Here is a 13,075-nt window from a genome sequence, read left to right on the forward strand (position 1 = left end):
TTGAAAGAGAAAAGAGTAAGGTAGGCTAGGAAGCACCAGACTGGCTCTCACCAGCTTTCTTTCACCACTACCAGCCCTTTCTCAGCATCTCCTGAACAAACCACCACATGCTTAACATTCTGCTCAGTTTTTGCTCTGCTCCAACTCCAAATGTTTATCAACACCTGCTGTAATGTAATCATCTCCTGGGAAAATACACACCAGGTAATGGATGCTGACAAAAGTATCAAACAGATATCCCCTCCCTCCCACCCTCCCACCAAGCCAGCACACCCAGGAAGCACTTCTTGCCCTGCTACCCCTCCAGTCCTACAGTGAAGACCTCCTCAGGCAGCTGAGACAGTGGCCTGGCAGTGTGCCAAGCATGGTTCAGAGGGTGAAGGGTGCTTCCCACATTTCATCTCATCAGATCCTCACAGCAGCACTGTAAAGCTGGCCTTACTGTCTCCATTTTGCAGATGCAGAAACTACAGCATACAGTGATGATAAAACCAGAGTGAAACACCAGCAGCATTCAGAAGCATAGGAAAAGATGATCTCTCTGCCTATTCTTTCACCGTCAGGTCATCTTCTACTCTACAGGGCACAGGCTTTTGAAGGAAGCTGTGTCATCCTCTTTCAAAGTTGTTGGATCTGAGGCCTAAGACCCAGGCCTCCATGGACTTGGCAGGCCTGATAAAAGGGGGCTGGCAGCCTGTTCCCTATTTCGGCCAGAGCCAATTAGGGGACAGGATGCTCAATAGGTCCTGAAAGCTCAGCACTGAGCAGAAAAGGAGGCTTCACTGTGGTGGGAGGGGAAAGACGGGGTATGAGGGAGGGAGCACTTCCCTTGTCCTATTCTCTCCCCTTCTAGAACCAGACCTTAAAGCCAGCCCAGACAGAGGGGAAAGAGAGTGCAGGCAGCTGGGGAGAGAGCCAGATGGGACAGGATCACCCCACCCCCCACCAAGACCTCCAGGCTCTCCCAGGATCACCTCCAGTGGTCATGCAATCCTAAAGGAAATCAGAATTTGCTTTTCCCTCCAATCAAGTCAGTTGTTACTGCTGATGACAGTTGTAAATGAGACTTTATGACATTTCTACCAATGTTGGTATCCCTTTATCAGCCTCTAATCCCCACTTGTCAGCCAAGGTTTACTCTAGGAAATTTTTTTAACTTAAATTATTTTATTGTTATTCAATTACAGTTGTCCTTATTTTCTCCCCACCTCCTCCATATTCTCCTCCCTCCCTTGCTTCCTCCCTCCCCCTTGGTTTTGTCCAGGTGTCCTTTATAGTAGTTCCTGAAAACCCTTCTTCCCACTGTCCCTGCTTTCCATTGTGAGAGCTATAAGTTGTCAAACAGGCACAGGCCATGGGATATTCACATGGGGAGGTCAGATACGGGTTCTAGGCCACCTCCCAGATGGCATACTTAACCTCTTCAGTAGTATCTGCTCTACTTACCTACCTTACTGGAATGCTATGAGGATCAAATGGGTTTTAGTCCTGAAAGCCCTTTGAAAAATATAAAGCAATCCCCCAACCTGGATTCACTATTATTATTACTGTTGTGATTATGTGTAGATAAAACTGGGAGAGCCAATTGTGACATTCTCTGTGTTTACGAGAGTGAGTTTGTTAGAGTACACGAAAGTACACATATAGTTTCATGGAAAGACAGAGTTTTTGTGTTTGCACCTGCCTTCAAAGGAGCATATGGGTCGATGTATATGAATCTATATTGGTACATGGACACCCATTTGAGCATTTTAATATAGTACCAGATTAAAAATAATAATATAATAATCTATGTGCCTGGCAATTTGCTAAACACTTAAATATAAGGGTATGGGACCACTTGGGTGAACAGGCATCTAATAGAGTGTGTACTCATTCATCTCATGCAGGTAGCAGGGAATCTCTCCGTGTGCTTGCTTGAGTTTCAATGAAAGTGTGGACATAAATGTCAGTGAATCTGTGTGGACCTATGTACATGTGTACAGATGTATGTAAATGGGTGTATACCCACCTCCCTGTACCTAAACCAGTTGGTGTAATTGTTCATTATTTATCAGCTGCCTGGGATGCCCTGAGTTCATTGTCATGCAGCCATGAAGCCCACACACACATTGTGGTAATAGAAGCATACTTGGAAGCATGGGGAAAGGAGTGCCACTCTGCTCTCTATAGCCACAGTCTGTTCCAGGCAGCAAGGCCCCTGCCAGGGGAAAGTTCGGATTGACTATAATTAGCTTGAAGCCACAGAAGTGCTCAGCAATGAGCCAGGCTGAGGGACCCTGGGAGCAGGTCAGACAGAGCTGGCACCTTCAGGTCCAGAGGACATGGCCATAATCGGCTAAACCTGGTACCAGACCCAGGAATACCATCTTAGCACAGTAGGGGTTGGGGCTGTTGAGTGTCCAGGTGTGAAACATCCAGGCCTCCTCAGTGCCCCTAGAATTATGTCCAAATGCCCTAACAGCATGTAAGGCCCTCGTAACCTGGGCACAAACCACCCCAGCCCCTCTCTCCCTCTGCTCATGCACTGTACCAGACAGACTTACTCAGTTTTTGATACATCCAGTTCCCTGGGCCTTTTCATTGCTTTTCCTTCTGCCTGATTTCTCTACATGACATCCTGGATAGCCAGTCCTCATCCCTCGGGGCTCATCTCATCTCTGCAGGAATGCCACCCTGACCCTTCCTCACCTTCTAGATTAGAAGGGTCCTCACACACAGGAAGTTCCTACTGACAACTAGATTTCCCTTTATCTCACTTGCTGATAGGTCCTTTCTTCCCTATTAGACTTTGGCACTAGGAAAGAAGGGAGCATGTCTCAGTAATTCATGGCTTTATTCCAATGACTGGCATGGTATCTGGTCAAATATTTGTTGAACTATTGCTAAAAGCCTGTTATGTGAGAGTGGTTAAGCTCTCCATATCTAAATCATGATGTGCATCTGAACAGGCTCTTCATCTCTCAGGTCTCAAGACTGGAGAGAACACCCCTTCCCCTACCTGCCTCTCCTCTGTACCACCCCACCAATGGTAATCATTACCCCTAACAGGTGTAAAGATGGTAGAGTTCACAAAGTACTTTTATAAACATCCTGGAAGTCATCAACACTATTTCACAAATGAGAAAACTGAGGCATAGAGAGGTTAAAGTGGCTCATTAATAGAGCGACCAATTCATTCTGGTTGGCCGGAACATTACCAGTTTCAGTGTGAAGGTCCTATGTCCTGGGAAGCCCCTCAGATCCAGGCAAAAATGGGACAGTTGGTCAACTTTCTTGTCCACAGTTAGTAATGGCAGATCCAAGACAAAATTCTTGGACTCCTGACTTCACATCACATACCCTCTACTTGCTCAACTTCCTGCTGAGGTTCCTCAAAATTCAGTGACCTGCCTGGGCACTGTATTCTTTGTATGTCATTTCCAGGCCACTTGACACCCTCCTGGAACATGTCTCCTCACAAACAAGTGCCCAAGAATTGCTGGGCATTCATATTAATCTAAATTAAATGTAATTCAGAAGCTGATTTCTGGAAGAAAATCACCTTACATAATATGGAAAAATTAAATCTATTATTACAGTAATCTCACAATGATATTGAAATAAATTTAAAAATAAAAAACTTTACCCACAAATTATTTTCATTTATCCATGTTGCCTTCATTTTATAGGTGCATTTTTTTACAGAATTGTAATGCAATGTATATACATCATGATTGTTTCCTTTCTACTTCACATTATAGAAATTTGGTTTTCATTTGCCTCATTCTGGATCCTCCACATCACTAAAATCCCTCATTAGCCTGGATCACAGGGGTTTGGGTTCAGGGCTACCTGCTTCCTGAAGGACTCTCTTTTCAGGCCCCAGCTTGGCTCCCACAGGTTGCCATGTAAACCCTGTCTTAGTGCATGTGTGCTGTTTGCAGGGCAGAGGGACATAGTGCCATCAGATTCTAAAAAGACCTGAAGCCCAAAGAAGACCCATAACCCCCTAGAGAAGGATATACAAGCTCATCTCTATGCTCCCAGGGCTGCCTTCTCTATTGGGTTTGGGCTGACCCAGAAATTCTGTTCTCCCTTACAACAAATTCCATTTCTCAGCTCCCATATGGCTCTCAAAAAAAAAAAAAAAATCAGGTTCCTTTATGTGGTAGTCCATCCTGATAATCATTTTGACCACAACACCCCCTCATCCTGGATCTAAAGGCACCATCAAAAGGAAGAGAATGTGGGAGGGAGGTTGAGTGTCTTCTTCCTCTTTCTAAGACCCTTCCCCTTTTTCCTCTTTATACACTGGGCATGATCCAGGCTAAAGCCGTACCCAGCCTTATCCTATCTGCTCAGCTAAGCTTCCTGGTCCATGCAGGGTTCCTCACTGAAAATGAAAACCTCTTCTTAATACCATTATTGAGTTTTAAGTATAGCCACCCCAAGTCAGTAAGGAATATGGCCTCCAGTTACGTCCAGAATGCCTTAGGATTTTGGACGTGGTGATTCACAGGGATGTACTGAAGGCCTCCTGACCAGAGCCAGGGCATAGACAAATCTTCCAAACTCCCTCCTTGCTGGAAAATTGGGTGTTCAAGATGGAACTGGGGCCTTTCTATTATTGCTCAGAGCTCCAGCTTCCAAAGTCTGACAGATCCCTGGCATACCGTGGCTGCCTGTTTGTCATCATGGTACCACTCTGAAGTGGTAGACCATTGGACCTGAGAGGCAGCTGTGTTCCGCTGCACCATTGTTCTCAACAGCAATGGCAGCCATGGCAATAGGGAGGCTCTGCAGTGATCTCTGTAAGAATAACAATTAAATGTTGTATAGCACTGTGGGATACAGAGGCATCATCATAATCACCACAGCTACCAGAGTGGTGACAACAGTAATTAGATGCTGTGGTCTCACAGTTACCCCCAAAAGCACTGCCAGGGGTGAGGTTGGCCTGTGAGGTTAGAGAAGGGAACACCCATGCCATGCCAGTGGGCCCTCTCTGGGGAAGGCTAGGGCCTTGATCATATTCCCTCCATAAGATTTCTCCTCTTCTCTCCTTGCCCTCAGCTTCAACTGACCCTAGATTGGGGACACAGGAGTGAGTGACCCCATTCAGCATACCACTCTAATATATGTTCAAGTTTATCTTCTCCTAGCAATGGATATCAGGGGGTTGTGGCATCTTGGGGACTTCTTAATAGGATTGCCCTCACATCAAAGTGAGCTTTATTAGCCAATTACTGAATGACAGTGAGGGGCCTGCAATATGGCCTGGAAGGGAAGTCATTATCATATTGACTTTGGGCTTTCTCCAACCTTAATAGCTGCCTCTCTGAAAGTGCCTTTGGAAGCTAAAGGGAAGCTTTGAAGATTTCAGGTTTCCTGGGGATGGCACCTCCCACAGGGCTGATCTCCGTCTGGTCACTGCCCCCAACCATGGAGTAGATGAGAAAGCTGGGTCCAAGTGCCTATACTTCAAATGGGATGCCATTCCTGTAGTCATCCAGTCTTGGAGCCAAAAAGGAATGTGGAATTCATCAGTTCAACTCTCCATGCCAGGGCAAGAATCCCATCTACAGCATTCCTAATAAATGGATCTTGGCCTCAGTCTGTAAAGGGATAGGGAGTTCATTCCATTGCTCTTTCCCTAAATATTCTTCCCTAGAATAAATTACAATCTACTTCCCTACCACATATGCCCACTAATCCTGATTCTTCTCTGTGAAGGCATATAGACTACACTCGTTCCTTTTCCCTTCGAGTTTTGGAAGATTACTAAGTACATTTCTTTTTTTACCTCTTTTGGTTTTCCCATTATGAGATCTGAAGCCACCTTCTCTCTATAGGTAACCTCAACTCCTACTTTATTGCAATGACCTTATTATTAACTTCCCTGCTTTCTACTCCAATACTTCTATCTTCACTGTTCTCTTCATCTTCCCTCCAGGTTCAAAGAAGGCTGAGTCCTCTCCTTTATGAGGCTAAGCCCTGCCCTCCCCTGGTTTCACCATCAAGGCCTCCTCCAAGGCCTGATTCATGAGGTACACATTGTTACTTCCTATACTGTTTCTCCAGTCTTCTCTGTCTACCACCACCTTTCTCTCTGCTTATAAGATACTCAGTAGCTTTTGATTTCCCATCAAAAAAGAGAAAATAAGCTCCTTGGTATATGTTATGTTAATCCTCTCCAAGCTTCTGATCCATTTTGCTCATTCTGTCCACCACCAAACTTCTCAAAAGTAGGGCAAACACTGTTCACATTCCATTTACTCTTTGTCTCACTTTGATCTGTGTTCTGCCCCTGCCCAACCACCAACACCATCCTCTCAAAGGTCATTAGTGCTTTTGCCACTGTTTCCAAAGACCCCTTCTGATCCCCACCTGTGTTCTATGGTTTCAGACACTGTTGGCAACTTCCTCCTCCATTAAATTCACTTCTCACTTGGCTCCCATGACCATATTCTCTCCTTGCTTCCCCCTTTTCCCCACTGACCAATCCTCATCTGTCAGTCCTACTTACATTATTGACAGATTCACCTGAAAACATAGCTCTGACAGCTCCCAATAAGTGCATCTTGGTTCAGAAATCTTCAATGGCTCACCACCACCTGTAGAAAAAAATCATGGAATTATAAAATGATGAAACTATGTGCAATAAACAATATATAATGTAATAACATATCAGGGGGGTTCAAACATTTTTAAGCAGCACAACCCATTAACAAGAATTTTTTCTCAGCAACCCAATGTTTAAAGAGCATGAAAACAACATGCTCTTTAAACATGGATCTTATGAAAGTGGGGTGTGGGGAACCCAGGAATTTCTAGGGCTTTCACAATACTGTTGAAAAATCACTGAATAAATTAAATTCCTCAGTCTGCAGACAAGAAAACAAGCCAGAAGAGAGGGAAAGTGATTGGTAGAAAGCAGCACAAAATGTTAGGCAGTAAATCAACACATTTTCATTAAGTGCCTACCAAGTTCCAGGCACACTGTAGGTGCTAGGGATAAAGCACAAACCAGACTAATGTGGTCTTACCCTGGACGGGCTGACAGCCCAGTAGGGAATTAACCAAGTGTTATAAACAACTACTGAAGTGATTATAAATATGCAAAGAGCTGTGAGAGCATGTAGGAAGAGACTCACATGGTCTGAAGAGCAGAGTGGGCCACCCTGGGGAAATCACACATGTAACCTGAGCACTAAAGAATAGATAAGTAACTTGTCAAAAAAAAAAAAGAAGAAGAAGAGCACTGGTGCAGATGGAACAGCTCAAGTGAAGATCAAAGAGATGAGTTTGATGGCTGGAATCTCAGGAAAGCCCAGCAGCTCCTACTCAAAGCCCTGGAGCTGCGTGAGACAGATTGCAGAAGCAAAAGCCCCACAGGCCTTGTGAATACTTGACGCCAGCCTCAGGAGCTGGCAGGCCAAGGAAGGGTTCTCAGGTGATCTGATCGTTGAATTAGAAGACTAAGTTCAATGTGGAACGGAATTATGGGTTGGATTCTGGAACATTAAACAGACATTAGTGGAAAAATGAGAAATCTGAATAAGTTCTATAGTTCAATAGTGTTATATAGCATGCTAATTTCTTAGATTTCACAAATGTACAGTGGTTTATAAGCAGTTAACATTAGGCAAAGCTAGATGAAGGACATATGGAAACTCTGTATCCTCTTTGCAACTATTCTGCAAATCCAAAACTATTTCAAAATAAAGAGTTTTAAATATATATATTATTCTGTCATTATGGCAGAGAGAAGCAAAACTGGATATGGAGAGAACAATAAGAAATAATAATGACTAATTCCTAAAAGGTTTTTCCTGTTCACTGGCCATTATTCCAAGCACTTAATTTAATCCTGACAACTCCATGAGGTAGATGCTATTATTTCCCCTCATTACACAGATGAGGAACCTAAGCACAGAGAGGTTAAGCCATTTGCCTAAGGATAACACAACTACTGAGCAAAAGAACTTGGGTTTAAAGATTTGAATCCAAGCACTGTAGCTCCAGAGTCCTGGGGACTTAACCATTATATTTTATTCCTTCCCTTCATTGTGCACAAGTTATACTGCCAGAGGATATCACAAGGTTCAGGTAGAAATTATGTGTGCATGGCCTAGGGTGATAACAGTAGAAATAGCGCAATTATCACTAAGCTTAAGATATATATTAGAAGCAGAATCAACACCATTACATTCTCAATTGGAATATCACGGTTGAAGAGAGGGAAGAAGCAAGAATGACTCCTGGATTTCCAACTTAAGAGTAAGGACCAGAACCTAGTCTCCTGACAGGTGGTCCTTGCTTCTTCCTGCCTCTGAAGGGAACCCTCTAGATGGTTCACAATCTGTCTGTCCCTCTCTCTTACACATCCCCAGAATGCAAAACAAACTGGACCACTTGCTGTTCCCACATAGACCCTGACCTCTCTTATCTCCATGTCCTTATACAAGTTGTTTCCTTCACCAAAGTTCTCTCCATCTCCCTTGGTTCAAATCTGATTCACACCCCAGGGCTCATTAAAATGTTGTCTCTTCCAGAAGCCTTTCCCGCTGTCCACAATGAGAAGCATTCACTCTCTCCTTTAGAGACCACTATATTTTGGCTCACTTTGGCAGCAACCTCCCATCCTTCAATATAGTTATTTGAGGAGGGTATTGGCTGTTGCTCACTATTGTTTTCTCAGCACCTAGCACAGCACATACTTAAAAAAGACACCTGTTTACTTTCTGAGTAAATGCACTACACACACACACACACACACACACACCCCACCTGGCACCCATGTTGGGGTGCTCTGCATGTTTTAGGGGCTTATTTTTAAGATGTTGAGTGGGTGATCAGGTGATCTCATTTACTTGCCTCCATGTTCTCCACCCAACCCATCCCAGGCAGTTATGCCAACAACCAGATGCACCCTCTCTGGAAGCAGAAGATCAAAGAAATCTTACCCAAAGATGGAGAGGTGCGAGAGCATGAGCAGGAAATGAAGGGGCCTTGGTGTACCTGAAACTGCCCTCTCAAACGCATCCATTCAACTTTTACAACATGCCAAGCAGACCACAACAATGAACACAATTCAGCCCCAGCCCTTAATGTACTTAAAGGCCAGTGAGGAGGTACCTGGCTACCAGACTGAGCTACCACAAATCATGATTAGGCATTCATTCCCCAGTGTAAAACCCTCCCCTCCTGGTGGCTGTCTGGAATTCATGTACACTAGGATTTTCTTTTCTCCAAGTCAGGCTCAGGCTGCAACCAAGCATTCTGAGGCCCTACTCATTCAGCTCTTGTGGGCCTTCCTTTTTTCATGCTTACTGAGCTACCTTGAATCCAGTCTCTTTACTGCCTTCCCCCTTTAGTACATGCCTGTCTGATAGGTGACTGACTCAGTCCCTGTGGAGACCCCACCACCACCTCCCCACTGGTCAGTCTTCTCCTCTATCCTCCATCTAGACTGAGTGCCTCAAGGACAATGATGATATCTCTGTATGTCCAAGCCTGGCACAGTAATTGGCAACAAGAATGCATGGTTAGATTTGTTGAAGGTAAATACATGAGTGCGGGAGTGTTCCTGTGACTGCAGAATTAAACCACTTCAGCCAGAAACCAAGAGAATAATGGGAAAGTGTTGTGCCCTGCTTGCCCACCCTCCTACTCCTCCTACTCTCTGGAAGTAGAATTTACATTTTGTGAGGAAGAGCCATTTCCCCTCTGCTCCTGCTGGCTGGGCAAAGGGCAGCAATGGGGAAACGCAGCATACTCTGGCCAGGTGTCTGGCTAGGGCTAGGTTCTGCTTAGATGTCTGTCTGCCTGACTCCTCCTGGGGGAGAGGATGGGGATAGGAGGTCCAGAGGGAAAGAGGAGAGGGTAGGCTTCAAACTGCCCAGGACCTCTAGGGCCTGCCGCCTTAGCAAGAAGCCAAGCCATCAACACCGGGATGTGGTGGTTGGTGAAGGGGGTGAGGCACAGAGTGCCTACCTTGACGAGGACACTGATGGGATGGACCACTTTCTCAGGAATCCCACAAATCACTCAAAACAAGCGTCATCAAAGGGAAAAGAGCTCTCCCTTTAACACTGTATTTGGGGAGGGGAGGGGTTCAGTTTTTAGGAAAATGAACCATTTAAGGGAGCGGAAATTAGAAAAGACCAGAAACCTCAGTGGTACATCTCACCCACTACCACCCCCCCCACCCCCACCCCCCACCCCCACCCACCCCCACCCCCACCCCCACCCCCCCCACCCCCGCCCCATCGCTGGCTTCTCCAGAAGGTTCCTTGTATAGCTGCCTCTCCATGTGGCATCCAGATGATGGAGAGAAGGAGGTCTGGCCCTGGGTTCTAATCCAATCCTATCACTCTTTGCCCTTGTACTCCTAGGGGAGTCGCCTTAACCTTTTGGGGGACTTTGTTTCCCCATCTCTAAAATGGGGCGAGGATTGGAGCGGAGGTCCTGTGGAAGCCCTTTCAGCTAGGACTTTAATAGATCCAGTATGACGACAGACTGCGCGCGTTTGTCCTTCCTCGGGTCTTACTTAGCTCCACCCCCACCAAGCAGCTCCTTTCCCGACGCCGGCCGCTAGGGGTCACTGCCTCCCTTTTCAGCGACTGTAGTGAGGCTGGTTGTCCCACTCTCTCCCGGGCTGAAAAGCAACGGAAGGGGCAACTCCCGAGCCACTGAGCCTGAATGGGAGACCACAGCCCTCCCTAGGGATTCGTCTCTACCTGAAGCCGGATGGTTCTTGCGGTCCGGTGAAGGCCAGGCTAGGCGTGGGCTGCCAGGCAGAGCCGGGAGGGGGTTAACACTAACTCCTCCCCTCCCCCTGACATCACTGGACGAGCGAGGGAGAGGCTGGCTCTAGGCGAGTGAGAGAAAGAGCGAGAGGAGGGATCGTGGCTTCACTCAGTGCCCAGGCAGCTCCACATTGCTGGTCGCCGTAGCCCAGCTAAGCGGCGGTGGCGGCGGGGACACGCGGCTCACCCTCACCCGGCTGGCTCTCCTTACGCAGAGTCGTACAGCCCGAGCCGCCCCAGCAGCTGGTCACCGGGCCTCGAGCCTACTGCCTGGGCCCCGAGCCCACCACGCGCCAGCCCGCTGCTTTGGCTCGTCCACCCCCCACCTCTCCCCCTCGGAGGACTGCGAGCCATGGACGCCTGCAAGTTGATGGGGAGCGCAAGGGTGTGAGCGCGCCGGGGCCGGGAGCCCCGCGCAGCTGGGCAGTCGGGCTTCTTGGTGGGTGGGTCCCTCGCTCCAGACCGCTCTGTGTGGAAGAAGAGAGAGGGAAACGGCGCGAGAGGAGAACAGAGGAAGAAAGGGGGCACGACTCGTGCAACTTGCGATGGACATCTGCTGAGTCTCTGAGCCGCCTGGATTGCGGTGCTGAGCCCACCCCGCCCACCCCGCGCCGCGGCTTACGTGGGTCCACGAGCGAGCGCCTGCGGGCAGGGGTCTGTCTTCGTCTTCCGCCTGGTTTCTGGAACACGAGGAGCCCTTTCATCGAGGCCCTTCTCGCCGGATCTCCGGCCCCCAATAGCTCGGATGGGGCTAGCGGGTTCCGCTGGACGCTGGTGGGGACTCGCTCTCGGCTTGACTACATTCCTCCTCCCTGGTAAGCGCATTCCACCTCTGCCTTTTTATTTTTCCCCATCCTGGGGCGAGAGCTGGATGGCAGGCACATCTGGGTTGTAGGGAGCGAAAGAAACCTTGACCCAGAAAAGTTGGGTCAAGACTTAGGTAAGGTGCTGGGAGGGGGTGACGCACGGCAGAGAAAGAAGCCAAATAGCTTGCCTTGCAGGGATGCAGTCGAATGTAAATCTGTATGTAGCAAGAGAGAACACCTTCTCCCCTCAGTCCCCCCCAACACACACACAAACACACACAGACTATATATATATATAATGTGTGTATTGGGGGGACTTCAGTATATATATATATATATATATATATATATATATATATATATATATATTTGATAACCAGCTCTCCACTGGAGAAACAGTTTGGAAACACTGCTTGTTATGTAAATACAAAGTAATCACAGTCTGGGAAGGGGGCGAACAACAGCCCCTGGGGAGAGGGCGTCAGTCTCCGAGCTGGTGGGCTGTAGGTTTGGAGGGTGACTGGGGTGCTTTGTTTCTTTCTCAGGCCCCTTTGCCAGGCTGTTGGGTGCTCGGGTCCCTCCGGCACCAAGTCGCACCACACCTCAGTGTAAAGCCCGCTACTGCGGCACAGGCAGATCGTTGCTCACCTGCGCTTCCCTTCCGGGATGGTGAGGCCGGGCCAGCGAGTCAACTCAACCTCCCAGCCTTGGAGGGGCGGAGCTTCTCCTCGGAACTCCGCCGCCCGTTTGGGGGCTCTCCCCACCCCCACCCACCCCCACCCCGCCGAGGATACGCCACGGGCTTCGTGCCAGCCTGGTGGCTGCATGACCCACTTTCCGGAGGTTGCCCTTTCTTAACGGGCTGGTGGCCGAGGAGTTAATCGGCCGCTGGACCCTGGGGTGGCCTTTGGTGGCCCCTCTGACCAATAGGATGGGAGCGGAGGCGGGGACCAGTCCCAGCATTTAGTGCTGGAGAATGGACTGGAAAATGTGTTTAGGAGGCAAATACTACGGAGTCCCCTTGCCTGGATTTAACCCTTTGTGTCCCTGAAGCAGGCTCTCTTGGTAGCTGGCGACACCATTTCGAGTCCGAGACTGCGGGGTGGGGGGCGGGGGGGTGGTCCTCCAGTACGAAACCTGAAACCACCCCCCACCCCCCACCCCCACCGCTCTAGGTAGATGCTGGTTTTAGGGGCAGCGTTGAGGCTTGGCTGGAGCACATGGCCGTGGTCTTAAGGTGGCAGAGTAAAGAAAGGGTAGGAGTACAGAGAGACTAGCTCCGCATGGAGCAAGAATATGAGATGGTGGGCACCGCTGGCAGTGACCAGGATGAGGTTCCAACGGTGCAGCAGACTCGCTGGGTAGTTTGTTTCCAGGGGCCATCTTGGCTGCCGAGTTTCGGGGCTGGAAGGCAGGAACCTGGCCTCATCACATCCATACCCATCTGCTGCCAGCTCACAGCCCGAGCCTTGAATA

At 48.2% G+C, this 13,075-nt stretch overlaps 1 protein-coding gene across 1 annotated transcript in view; it reads left to right on the plus strand.

Annotated features, from left to right (window-relative positions):
* Positions 1–10,674: 10,674 nt before the first annotated feature.
* NECTIN1 (nectin cell adhesion molecule 1) overlaps positions 10,675–13,075 on the plus strand; it is a 69,582-nt gene continuing 67,181 nt past the window's right edge. Inside the window, exon 1 of the mRNA XM_037067508.1 lies at positions 10,675–11,608. Within this exon, the coding sequence (XP_036923403.1) occupies positions 11,539–11,608 (70 nt within the window). The 5' untranslated portion in view covers positions 10,675–11,538. The remainder of the gene's footprint in view (positions 11,609–13,075) is intronic.

Source organism: Sturnira hondurensis, unplaced genomic scaffold (assembly GCF_014824575.4).
Source record: "Sturnira hondurensis isolate 20B ecotype Veracruz unplaced genomic scaffold, ASM1482457v3 Scaffold0017284, whole genome shotgun sequence".
NCBI lineage: Eukaryota > Metazoa > Chordata > Mammalia > Chiroptera > Phyllostomidae > Sturnira > Sturnira hondurensis.